The sequence below is a fragment of the Cotesia typhae genome, unplaced genomic scaffold, assembly GCF_013202065.1.
Source record: "Cotesia typhae breed Kobodo isofemale line unplaced genomic scaffold, CoteBio_Ctyphae contig_5, whole genome shotgun sequence".
Lineage (NCBI taxonomy): Eukaryota > Metazoa > Arthropoda > Insecta > Hymenoptera > Braconidae > Cotesia > Cotesia typhae.
Window position 1 is genome coordinate 11811098 of NW_027423757.1, and position 13003 is coordinate 11824100.

The 13003-nt window shown below is 25.4% G+C and overlaps 3 protein-coding genes across 7 annotated transcripts; 1 reads left to right on the forward strand and 2 right to left on the reverse strand.

Annotated features, from left to right (window-relative positions):
- Nucleotides 1–2063: 2063 nt before the first annotated feature.
- On the reverse strand, nt 2064–4436 carry Bic (bicaudal). The gene is made up of 4 exons (XM_074247791.1): nt 4203–4436; nt 3062–3433; nt 2381–2495; nt 2064–2283 (listed from the first exon to the last, which is right to left on the reverse strand). Exons 1-3 carry the CDS (start codon nt 4278–4280, stop codon nt 2385–2387), a joined length of 561 nt encoding a protein of 186 aa, XP_074103892.1. The 5' UTR covers nt 4281–4436; the 3' UTR covers nt 2064–2283; nt 2381–2384.
- Nucleotides 4437–4599: 163 nt separating this feature from the next.
- On the forward strand, nt 4600–12949 carry LOC141530593 (retinol-binding protein pinta). 4 transcript variants are annotated; one of them, XM_074247786.1, is made up of 8 exons: nt 4600–4718; nt 9508–9749; nt 9827–9912; nt 10585–11035; nt 11167–11326; nt 11794–11899; nt 11978–12347; nt 12817–12949. In XM_074247786.1, the coding sequence occupies exons 4-8, from the start codon at nt 10879–10881 to the stop codon at nt 12888–12890; spliced, it is 867 nt and encodes a 288-aa protein (XP_074103887.1). In that variant the 5' UTR covers nt 4600–4718; nt 9508–9749; nt 9827–9912; nt 10585–10878; the 3' UTR covers nt 12891–12949. The 4 variants fall into 4 exon arrangements, with proteins under 4 accessions (XP_074103887.1, XP_074103888.1, XP_074103889.1 ...); XM_074247787.1 differs by having other exon boundaries at nt 9526–9749; XM_074247788.1 differs by lacking the exons at nt 4600–4718; nt 9508–9749 and having other exon boundaries at nt 9840–9912; nt 10595–11035.
- Nucleotides 5628–9540, reverse strand: LOC141530587 (uncharacterized protein C2orf42). Of its 2 annotated transcripts, none has more exons than XM_074247779.1 (7): nt 9404–9540; nt 8177–8895; nt 7773–7814; nt 7466–7700; nt 7197–7372; nt 6207–7122; nt 5628–6104 (listed from the first exon to the last, which is right to left on the reverse strand). In XM_074247779.1, the coding sequence occupies exons 2-7, from the start codon at nt 8891–8893 to the stop codon at nt 5947–5949; spliced, it is 2244 nt and encodes a 747-aa protein (XP_074103880.1). In that variant the 5' UTR covers nt 8894–8895; nt 9404–9540; the 3' UTR covers nt 5628–5946. The 2 variants fall into 2 exon arrangements, with proteins under 2 accessions (XP_074103880.1, XP_074103879.1); XM_074247778.1 differs by having other exon boundaries at nt 7197–7396; nt 9404–9539.
- Nucleotides 12950–13003: the final 54 nt, after the last annotated feature.

Consider the following 13003-nt stretch of genomic DNA (forward strand, 5'->3'; position numbering starts at 1 on the left):
GAAGCACGGAAAATAATGCATTAGCATTAGCATTGACATAAGTCCTTGTATTTGTGGCATTAATATTATTATTATTTTAAAAAATTCTTGAAAATGTTATTTTATAAATTTTATTTATTGAATTAAGTTTATGGTTTGAAATTTAAATTTTAAGTGAAATATTGAAGATATTTTAAATTTTTAAATTTTTTATTTTTATTTATTTAAAAATTAAGTCTTTATTAAATAATGATTTTTGTTAAATTGCATTGTACTTTCTTAAATATTGACGTTTTTAAAGATATAAGCTCATTCCGATGTTACACTCATCAAGAGCTTTCATTTGAGTACCCACATGCATTTTTTATATATTTTTCATATATACATATATATAATATATATAAATATATAAAATATATGAAAAATTGATGTGGGTACTCAAATAAAAGGTCTCGATGAGGGTAATGTCGGGATGAGCTTATATCTTCAAAAATATAATTATTTGACAAGATAGCAGTAATTTCTAAATTATTGATATTTTTCAAAATATAAGCTCATCCCGATGTTACACTCATCAAGACCTTTCATTTGAGTACCCACATCAATTTTTCATATATTTATATATATTATATTTATTACAAATATGTATATATGAAAAATATATAAAAAATGCATGTGGGTACTCAAATGAAAGGTCTCGATGAGTAAAACATCGGGATGAGCTTATATCTTAAAAAATGTTAATAGTTCACAAAATACAAGGTCATTTCTTAATAATATAGATAAATAGAATAATGTAAATGATAATCCTTGTAATATGAGTTGAATATAATTCAAATATATGAATCGATACTTCAGAAGCTGTAATTCAAAGTACGCACGCGTTTCTCAGTCTTAAACTATTGCAACTATTTCACAGCATTATTCCTTGTCCTTTTGCCTATCATTTGCAGAAAAGAAATAGCAAATTTATAATGAGTGTTTACTAAACAGCTGAGAAGAAATAGATTAATTTCCCTTGAAGCCAGCCAGCAGTAGACTTTAATATTTAACTTGAGCGCTTGTTGTGAGACTTTCACCCCAAGTCCCGAATCAGCAAAAAGTTTTCGAGGATCATTAAATTTCTTCAGCAGAAATTCCGGGATTATACAACATAAGCTGCACATATTGGAGCTGTTATGATGCAAGCAGTACAACTGGTTAAATTTTATTGCAAGTTGCTTACTCCTTCAATTATCCGACTATTAATTGAACAGTTAATTTATTGTAAGCTAGAAAATTATTGACATTAAATTTAGCTGTCACTTTACAATTTTTTTAATTTTTTTTACAAATAAAATTTGTCCTAAAAAATTGCATCTTTAATTTATTAAAATTTCTACAAGTCCTTTTTTTTTAATTATTTTTTTTTGCTACAATTTATTTGTAAAAAAAAATTAAAACAATTTTAAAGTGACAGCTAAATAATGTCATATCTAAATCATAATTATTTAATATAATTGCAATCATAGTGCGTATAACAATTGTAAAATTATTTTTTTATTAATATTTTTGAATTTGTAATTAAATGTATTTTTTTTTTTTTTTTTTTTTTTTTTTTTCAGACTCCGGCGTAAATAAATAAATAAATAATTAAAATCTAAATCTATTTAATGAAGGAAAAATAAAAATATAAACAAGTTTAATAATTGGGATTTAAATACGGTAATTACAATTTTTATTAAAAGAATTTAATTTTTATACCTTCAATAATCCTCACTTGTAACAAGCACTTAATTAAATCGCACATTATACAGTGATGTACTTCTTTTAATTAGTTTATTATTTTATTATTATTATCATTATTATTATTATATATATGGAGTTATCGAGAATATATATATATATATATTAAATGCTACTACGCACTTAAAGTTTTAAAATTTAGTCCGAATACTTACAAGTCGCAATACAATGGTTTACCTTTCGGAGGGATTTAAATTCCTATTGTTCTTACTAGAGCACTTTACAATGCATCCATGCAATTTTTTTTTTTTTAACAAGTTATATTGTACAGATTAGTTTAGATTACGTAAAAAAAAAAATTCTATTTAGTATCGTAAAATTTATTGTTATAGAGATGTGGCCAACGATTTGTGTTTTTTTTTATTATTTTGTTTCCACTTTAACTGTTATTTTTTATCATTAATATAATTGTATAACACAAGGTTTAAAGATTTGAATTGTTTGATACAATTACAAATTATCTTCACTTAAGCAATTAATGTTTGTTAACTCATCCATTTATTTTACCGCTGAGTAAATCTATAAATAAATAAATAATTATTTATTATTATTATTTTTATTGACAATTGACAATTGATGGGTAAGTAGTTTATTAATTAATTAGATAAAGTATTACCATTTTAAGCATCAGATTTAACTATTGCTTCTTTTTTTTCCTCTACTGGTGTAATGATTTCTTTTTTGTCAACTGCATTTTTATCAGTTTCTTCAACTTCTTTCTTTGTAACAACCTTTTTAAATAAATAAATTATTTTTATTAATAATTTTAATACTAATAATTAATATATATATATTTTTTTAATTAAAATTAAAAAAATAAAAATATCAATATAAATTAACAAAATAAAAAAAAATCAATAAAAATTAATAAAATAAAAAAATAAATAAATTTAACAAAATAAAAAAATTAATAAAGTATTAAAATTTAATTTTTAATTATTTTTTTTTTTTCGCTTAAAAAATTATTTTGAGTGAGAAAAAATTTTTTTTGACAATTTTATAATTTATTAAATAGCAGATGTTTGACTTCTAAAAATAAACATAAATATATAAATAGATATTTTTATTTTTAGAAACTAAATTTTTCCAAAATAGGAAAATTTAATACTCACTTTAAATAATTTTTTTTTTAATATAAAAATTATTTAAAAATTTTATTTTAATATAAAAATTATTGAAAAAAAATTTTTTTAATAAAAAAATTAATTTAAAAAATTGTTTTTAAAAATTATTAAAAATAAAAGCCATAAAAAAAATTCAATTAACTTAAAAAATAAAAAAATGAAAATAAAATTACCTCTTCCTTGCTGGCTTCATCAAAGTTTTCAACTAAGTCCGGCACTTCATCATCCTCCTCCATAGTGGCTTTACCAACAGCACTGCCAGCCACCGTGCTAGCCAATCTTTTGAGCTGGGTCAAGCCCTCTGGGCCCAACTGGCTCAGTATGCCCGGAAGCATTTCTGTGATTTGTTTGTTCTCGCCGTGCCCGGTGATAGCGAAGGTGTTTGCGTTGAGGCTCGCCTGAGCTTTTGGATTATTAAAATGAATTACGGTACCGTCATCCTTGATCATGTTGACCTCCTCGATCCCGGGGATCGTGTTGACCGAGAGCTTCTTCAAACAGCTCTGCAGTTTCTTGTCATCTGTCGCGGCGGTCGCGTGGACAACCTGGGATAATTATTAGTTAATTGCATGACTCATTAATAATTATTGTAAGAAATAAAAAAAATCAAGCATTCCAGCATTCACTCACATTCATCAAATAAAAATAAAATTTAATAATAATAATAAGCAGACATTTTTAATTTTTTTTCATTCATTAAATTAGAGCTAAAAAATATTTTTTAAAAAATGCGCTAAAAGTTTTTCAAATTTTTCACAAGTCCAAATTTCAAAAAAAATTTTTTTTAACAATTTTTTCAATAAAAAAAAAAAATTCCAAAAATTTTTAGGTGTTGGCTAGTTTAATCTTCGTCAATTAATGAAAATTAAGTTAGCCGACATTAAAATTTTTTTTATTAATGAAATTATAACAAAAAATTTTGAAAAACTATCCATGCAATTTTTAAAAAATATTTTTTATTGCTAATTTAATTAATAAAAAAAATTTTTCAGTCGGCTAATTTTAGTTTCATCGTTAATTATTATCATGATAACAATTATAATTTAATTTTTGTCTAATCATTGAGACAAAAATAAAAATCTAACCAATAATAGTTATATTGATAAAATAATTAACATAAAAATGAAATTAGCCGACATTTAAAAATTTTAATAATTTATTTAATTAATAAAAAATGAAAATGTGAAAAAAATTAAAATAATTTCACTAGCAATTTTTTTACTTGTAATTTAATTGTTGAAAAATATTTTAGAGCGTTGGCTAATTTTAGTATTATTAAAAAAAGAGAATAATAATTTTAATGTAAGTAATTACCTTCTTTTTACGACGAGGTGTACCTTTACCTCCAATCCTAACTTGTGCTTGTAACTTTTTAAGCTTTTCAGGATTCATTGTATTTATTACAACTTAATTAGTTACAACAAATAAATAATCGGAGTAATTATAGAGCTCGAGGACGTAAACAAGGTTAGTTAATTGTTAACAAAAGTATATTGAAGGTTTAATTAAATGCGATGAGAATAAAGGACAACCGGCAACAAACACGTGCTCTATGTTGGTTGAAAGCCTCGAGAAAATGGAAGACCGCTGCCCGCTTCTAAGCACATATTGTACACTACATATGCGAGTTGTACGTCATCAGTGACTTCCGCTCTCTTCTGTATGCCGTACGCGCCCTTCTTTTAACTACTCTTACGCTGGTTGGTAAACCGTTCTCGCGCATTGTGCGCTCGCCATTATGTTCAGCTCCGTTTTCAAAAACCAACCGGCTCAACTTGTTCAATTGCTTGTTTTTCACCCTGGAATTATTTGTTATTAATTTTTTAAAAGGTATTTATTATTTAATAATTTTACTTTTTATTTTATTTATCTGATGATTTAATTATTAGTCTCCGGCTTGACTCTAGTAGCTTGGAAAGATGAGAAAGTATATATACTATTTATGGATATATAAATATACCGATTTATAGCGCTCCGAAAATATAAGTAAGATACGGAATAGGAATATCTGAAAAAGAAATAAAAATATGTTAAATAAATTAATAAAAATAGAAGATCTAGAGTACATTGCTGAGTTGAATAATTTATAAAAATTAAATCAGCTAACATTAAAAAATTTTTATTAAAAAAAAATTTTTTTAATTCTAAATACAATTTTTTAATTGTTATTTTTATTGATTTAAAAAACACGTCAATGTTTTTTTATGACATTAAAATTATCACTTGACGATTTAAAAAATTTTTTTTCATGATACTGAAGTTAGCTGTCAATTTTAAAAATTTTTATAATAAAAAAATGATTTTAAAAATTTTTACTTGTAATTTTTATTAATATTCGCATGTGGAATTATTTAATTAAATTTTTTTATAATAATTAAATTGCTATAACATCTAAAAAAATTTTGAATGTCCGTCAACTTCAAACAATTTTTAAAAAATTGCATTTAATTTAAAAAAAAATTTTTTTTCCATAATTAAATTGTTTAACAAATTCTTAAAATTATCAAATATCTTCTAAATTAATTTTTATAAATCAACGGCATTAATATTATTCGTAATTTCACCATTTTTTAATTTTTTTAAAATTTCTGTCAATTTTTTTTTTTTTTTTACTATAATTTTCTTGCTACAAAAATTATTAAAATGATCAAATATCTGTTAAATAAATTTTAATTTAAATGTCTGCTAATTTTAGTATAAATAATATTATAAATTATTTTTTGAACTTTGTACTCTGTATAAATGTATTTATTTTATATAATAATAATAATAATAATAATAATAATAATAATAATAATAATAATAATATTAATAACAATCATAATAATTATAGATATATACATAATTCATTGAATCATTTCGAAATAAATTTAATGTCATAGGAATAAAATAGATTTTATATAAATAAATGACTAAATTGAAAGTGCTGCAAGGTTGACTGGCACTAAATAAAATTAAATATATATTAAATCGTTGGTTGCAAATAAAATAATTGTACTTGGTACATGAGATTATTTAATAAAAATAAATAATTGTATATATATTAAATATATATAATCTAGAGGGATTTTTTCAGCCCGCGATCAGTCGGATCATTTTTTTTATGATCAAATTCAAATTTTATCCTTAGTTCTCCTATTTTGGATACAGGCAGGAGGTCTGGTATCCACTCGATTACAAACGGTGTCGGCTCTCGTTGATTCGGTGACGTGTATCCTAAAAAAAAAAAATTTTGTAGCTGCACAATTTAACAAAAGTCATTATTTAATAAATCAAAATATTATTTATTAAATAATTTAAATAATTAAATACACGTACCAACTTTTAAAAATGTTTTCAATTCCAGAGGCTTTATCAAAGCATTCCTATCAGTTTTTTTGAAGTGATCAATATCCGTCTCTTGTCGCTTATATAATTCATAAGAGCCATCAGAATTTTGAATGAAGCTCCGAGTAATCTCCAGAGGGATAATCGGAGTCTCAAAAATACTCTTGACGTGAAATATATTAGTTATTAACCAGGTGTACTTGGTAAAAGTGCCCAGAGGCACTGCGTCCGTTCTAACAAAGGCGGTGATCGAATTAGGCAGCCGCTTTTTTTTGCCGCCACAGGAGATTCGCTCGCGCAAGCAATCAAAAAATACCTGGGGCACGTGGAAAACCAGCGGCTCGGGCTTGCCGTCGAACTGGAAGTGCATCGTCTGATTTATCCTCTCAGTGACCGATGATAGCCATTTTATAAATGACACATTGACATTACTCTCATTAACATTCTCATGATAATTTTCATTTTTTTTGTACTGATTATTACGCCTTTTTATCACCAGGTGGTTCGTCCTGGCTCTCTTCACATTTAATTGACTAGCTTTGTTGCTTTGTACGATTTTTTCGTCATAACTATCACTAATTACAGAACTAATAGTACCCAAATCCGAGGATTCATTATCTAGCTTGCGTTTTATCGATGAAATCATTTTGCTGTTAGGTAACGTTCTGACATCAACAATATTTATGTTTTTATGTTTATTTGTACTGTTAGCATTAACTTGCGTTCCAACTATATTTTCTAATCCTATATTTTGGCCATCAATATATGTATGTACACTATAATCGTTATTAAATAAATATCCATTCTCTTCATCATTAATAATGTATTTAGAATAAGTCAGGGATTGATCGACAATATTTATTGTTTGTAGGTCTGCGAAAGTCGACTCTTCCAAACTAGCATCAATCTAAAAATAATAATCTACATTATTAAGAGAATAAACAAAATTTTGTGGCCAGAATAGTCAAAATTTTTAATTACATTATCGATACTGTTTGTCAATTCGCCTTGGTTGATGTTTATCTCTCCAATACTACTCTCAAGTATATTAGGATCAATCGGTATACTGTCTATATCCAGTTTTCCATCAAACCCCTGGGACTCATTGAATGCGTCATGCAGAATAAGTAAATGGTGATCATCCAAAGGTCCAAAATCTGTTAAAATATTGTTAATAAAATCTGGGGAAATTTTATTAACAACAATATTAAATTTATTTCTCTACAACAAAGGTGTTATTTATTATGTACCTATTTCAATTAATTTATCAGCATCTTGTTGGAGACTTATTTCATTTAGCTGCTGCTTCTTCTGCAATTCTAATTGCTTTCTCAGTTCCTGCTCACGCTGTTTTTGTTCTCTGCGCTCATTCTCGTCCAGATTTATGTAGTAGTCAAACTCTTCACATAATTTCGGGTCGCTTTTGAAGGCACAAATACTTGCGTAAAAATGTACGCATCTTTTATCTTTTGTCTTAGACTCTGACTAAAAAAAAAAAAAAATAATAATAACAATAATCAATACCAAAAATTAGCAATTTATAAATAAATAACTTACAGTTGATTTATCGACATTTTTGTCATTTGCTTTTGAGTTAGTCTAAAAAAAAAATTACAATTTTTATTATAAATATTATTTAATTAATTATATTTAAATTGAGAGATACCTGATAATTTTTAGAATTTTTTTAACACATAAATTACAGCAAAAAAATTTTTTTTAAGAAATTCCATCTTTAAAAATTTTTTAAATTTATAAATGCAATTTTTTTAAAATTAATTTAATTGTTAAATAAAATTGAAAATTTGTCAAGTGACAGCTAACTTTAATGGCTTATATTAATTGCAATAATTTTCTAGACTTAATTTATTTAAAAAAAAAAAAAAAAAAAAAAAAAAAAAATTGTCAAGTGTCTTTTAATTTCAGTGTCATAAAATTAAAATTAATAGAGGATAACTTACAGAATCAAGACACTCGCAAGTGTATTTGTACTCTGTTTTATCTTTAACTTTAATGGTAAAAAAAATAATATGCAAATAACCGAGTGGATGTTTAGGCGAAGCCTTACACTTAACAGCCATTATATTTTTAGATATCCTCTGCACTAGTGGACCAATTGATTCAGTAGCCAGGCACCAGATTTTTTTCTTCATCTCGCAGCTAACGTTCAACGTCGACAATAAAGAATTTTTCAGAGGCAATGGCTGCGCTTCCGCGTAGCACTTGTAGGCTGCCTGGATATGCTGACACATTGAAGAAGCCTCGTTTTTATCGGCATCCTTGTCTTCTTCGTGACACTGGAGCACTCCGGTGTCAAAGCTCTTTTGACAGCTCTCCACGAAGCACAGCGACGAGGTCTTGGTGATGACTGTCGTCATGTCATTTTGTACTGTCGCATTGACAACCGGCAACTGGACGAATCCTCGGTAATCAGGACCCTTACCGCGGATTCTTATTGAAAATATTTGGGCTAGAGAATTTGTTATTAATTTACATGCCTTGGTTGATAATTTACATCTGTCTCCAGACTCTTTGAAGATAACATCACAGTATTTATTTTTACAAGTCAATCCTCTTGATCCGGTTAATGTTCCGCATTTTGGGCACTTTTTTACTCCTCTTAATGTTGCTTTGCCCAAATCTGACAATATAAATCTTATCCGATCCTCATTCGACATATCTAATTAAATAAATTATTATTATTATTATTTTTATTTATTTATTTAATTGGTCATGAAGTCAAAACTTCTTGCGGACATTCAAAATTGATACAAAAATCTTAATAATACTGAAGTTAGCGATCAGCTGTTACTTATAAAAATTTTTTTAACAAATCAATTACAATAAAAAAATGCTTCTAAAAATTTTCACTTGTAATTTTTATTAATTTTTACATCTGAAACTTTTTAATTAAATTTTTTTTTTTAATAATTTAATTACTCCAAAATTCTAAAAAAAATTTTTAATGTCTTTCAACTCCAGTGTTATACGATGAGAAATATAAATATAAACTCATTAAAATTTCTATAAATTATTACACTATTAATTGTCACTTTATTTTCCTAAAAAATCGAAACAAAAATAGATTAATTATCAAATTAAAATTTTTTGTTTCTAAAAATACACTTTCTTTAAATAATTATTTTAGGTTAAGATAATTATAAATAAAATAATAAAATAAATGTTACCTTTAAGCTAAATAAGCCGTGTGGTCTCGAAGTCACTGTTAAGTAATTTAAAACAAAAATTTTAAATTGTATAATATAACGTGCTTATGAACATCTGTGCCCAGTATATTGTTTATTTTTAGATGCCTCTCCACACATAACTTTGGAAAAAGTTTCACAGTATGTTTTCCATGTGTGTATATGTGTACCAAGTCACACATATCAATTTCAAGATGCGCGCGCATCCAATTTTAATTTCTTCACCGTACTGTGCTGCCACCACTGGAGATTCTGGAGTTTGAAATAATTAAGAGGGAAAGTTGTCGGTACAGCTGATACTTAACGTACAATAATTGCAATAAACCACGTGTGTAACTATTTTTATCTCATTTATTAATCATCAATTAAAAATATATAATGAGTTGAGTTTTTTTGAGGTTACAGGTGAAGTTATTTAGACAAATGTCAGCGAGATTGACAGCTGTCATTTTGGGGTCAGTCAGCTGTTGCCAAATTTAGAATGTTCTGGGGTGAATCAATTTTTGTTGTTTATTTTTTTATTATTTATTAAAAAAATTGATCAATTATTAATTAATTAATTATAATTATTTGAATCATATAATTAAATTAATAAGACTTTCAATGAAAATTAAGTTAGCCGACTTCTAAAAATTTTTATAATTTTTTTTTTATTGAAAAAATTAATGACATTAAATTTTGCTGTCACTTCATAATTGTTTTAATTTTTTTTAACAAATAAATTGTAGCAAAAAAAAATTATTAAAAAAATTGACATGTAGAAATTTTAATAAATTAAAAATGCAATTTTTTTAAAATAATTTTTTGTTCTAATTTAATAAATAAAAAAAAAAATAAAATAATTAAAAATTGTCGGTTAACTTTAATGTTATAGACCTTCAATACATACTTAAGATAAAAGAAAAAATTGAGCGCATATTTAAAAGAAATACGTGATGAATAATATAACTGTACATTGACCGCGGACTTATTTTTTTTCTCTGTGATAAAATTGATAAAACGTTATAATACTCGTCTCGAAGTTAGTCGTCAGCTGTCAATTTAAAAAATTTTATTAGCAAATCAATTACAATAAAAAAATTCTTTTAAAAATTTTCACATGTAATTTTTATTCATTTTCATATGTGGAATTTTTTAAATAAATTTTTTTTGTAATAATTTAGTTTGTTATAGAATTATAAAATTTTTTTAACGTCTGTCAACTTCAGTGTCGTTAAAACGCTTTATTAACACCAAGAACGAACACTTATCAAATTTCCTTACGCCCACAAGTTTTAATTTTCTGTATAAACTCCAGCATTATTACGAAGTTATTAAAATCGAGTGTAACTATAATTTAAAAATATTAAAGTGTTACTCAATAGTGAAATTAAAAAAAATTAGCGAAAAATAATTTAATAGAAGGTATTTAAGTAATTGCCTGTCACAACAAAGTGATTTGAACACAAAGAGTTCAAATGTTGGGTTCATCACAAAGCAATGTACAAAGTCCGCAAAGTGAAAAGAGCTTTGCTTCTATTGATCTGTCAAATGAAGATGACGAGACAGTTGCTAAGAAGATTGATGAAATTAGACAGTGGGTTCATTCTAATAATAAGCTGTACGCTCGTACAGGTAAGTACATTATATTACATGTAATCTCAAGTTTATGACTTATGTCATTGAATTGTAATTTTAATTTTAATTTAAATTGCCGCTTTTTTTTTTTTTCAGAAAATTATTTATTACTATTTTTTGTTTTTTAGATAAATTCACTTTATTACAATTTCTAAGGTGCTGTAATTATGATGTAACGAAGACGCAAGAAAAAATTTATAATTACTACGCTCAGAGATCCAAGTGTCCCGAATGGTTTGATAATAGAGATCCATTTTTGCCAGAGCTTCAAGAGTTGCTAGATTTAGGGTAAAATTTTTATGATAATTAAAGTAGCAGATGTTTAATAATTTTTAGAATTTTTTTAAAAAATAAATTAGTCCAAAAAAATTATTTAAAAAAAATTGACGTGTAAAAATTGTAAAAAATTAAAAATACAATTTTTGCAACAAATTTAATTGTCAAAAATAATTAAATGACTGATAATTTTAATGTCATTTAATTTATCAGATATTTAATAATTTTTTTAATAAATAAATTATGCCAAAAAAAAAAAAAATTAGAACAAAATATTGACATGAAAAAATTTTTTTAAAATTATAAATGCAATTTTTTAAAAATAATTCTTCAGAAAAAATTTTTTTGTTAAAAAAAGTTCAAAAATCATCAAATAATTGCTAACTTTAATGTCATCAATTTTTTTTTAAATTCATTTATAATTTAGACACTAAAAAAAATTTTTTTTATGAGATTATTAATGTAAAAAATTTTTCCAGCGTATTCATACCTTTGAAACAGCAAAACGATGGAGAAAAAATGATAATAATTATACGTGTCAGTATTCATGACCCCTACAAGCATAAAATAGCAAATGTTATCAAGGTAGAATAGATTAAACCGAGATTATATAAATTTATTTGTCTGTAAATAAAATAATTTTCATTTTTAAAAATATTAAAGACAGGTAAAATGTTATTAGATGTCGCTATAAAAGATAATATGACAGTTTCAACGATCGGAGCGATTGTAATCTTCGATATGAGCAATGTCACTTTGGGACACGGTCTTCAAATGACACCGAGAGTGGTACGACGACTCGTACACTCTTGGCAAGGATGCTATCCAGTTAAAATAAATTCCCTCAATTTCATTAACGCGCCCATTTACGTTAATGGAATTTTAAACATATTTAAAAGCTTTATGAGTCATAAAATGCGTACAAAAGTCAATGTCTACTCGAAGACCAGTCAAGATTTTTTTTCAAGTATTCCTAAACAGCTACTGCCTGCCGAGTACGGTGGCTTTGCTGGAAATTTACAGAGTCATATAAGTGAGTAATTTTTTTGTTTAATTTTTTATGGAGCAACCTTGCAGTCACTATGTGACTGCCTTGGTTTGTGAACTAAAAATAAAGAAAAATTTTGTTTTATTAAATAAGGAATTTTGTTAAATTGAACTGTACTTTTTTAAATATTGACATTTTTTAAGATATAAGCTCATTTTGATATTACTCTCATCAAGAGCTTTCATTTGAGTACCCACATGCATTTTTATATATTTTTCATATATACATATATATATAAAATATATAAATATATGAAAAATTGATGTGGGTACTCAAATGAAAGGTCTTGATGAGTGTAACACCGGGATGAGCTCATATCTTTAAAAATGTCAATAGTTCACAAGATACAAGGTAATTTTTTAATTATTTATCTAGAGATAGAGCAGCCTAAAAAATTTTTCTTATTCTTTTAATAATATAAATTTTATTTTATTAATTTATTATATGTTTGCAGAGTACTGGAAATATACCGTACAAAAAAATAAGGAATGGTATACGGAAGAAGAAAAGTATCGAGTTGTCTTATAACTTTTAAAATATGTAAATTTTTATTTGTTTAGTAAATAAATGTATATCAAAATATTTACAACGTTGGATTACAATTTATAATTTTTAATTGTTCACTCGAGTTAAAGGCAAGT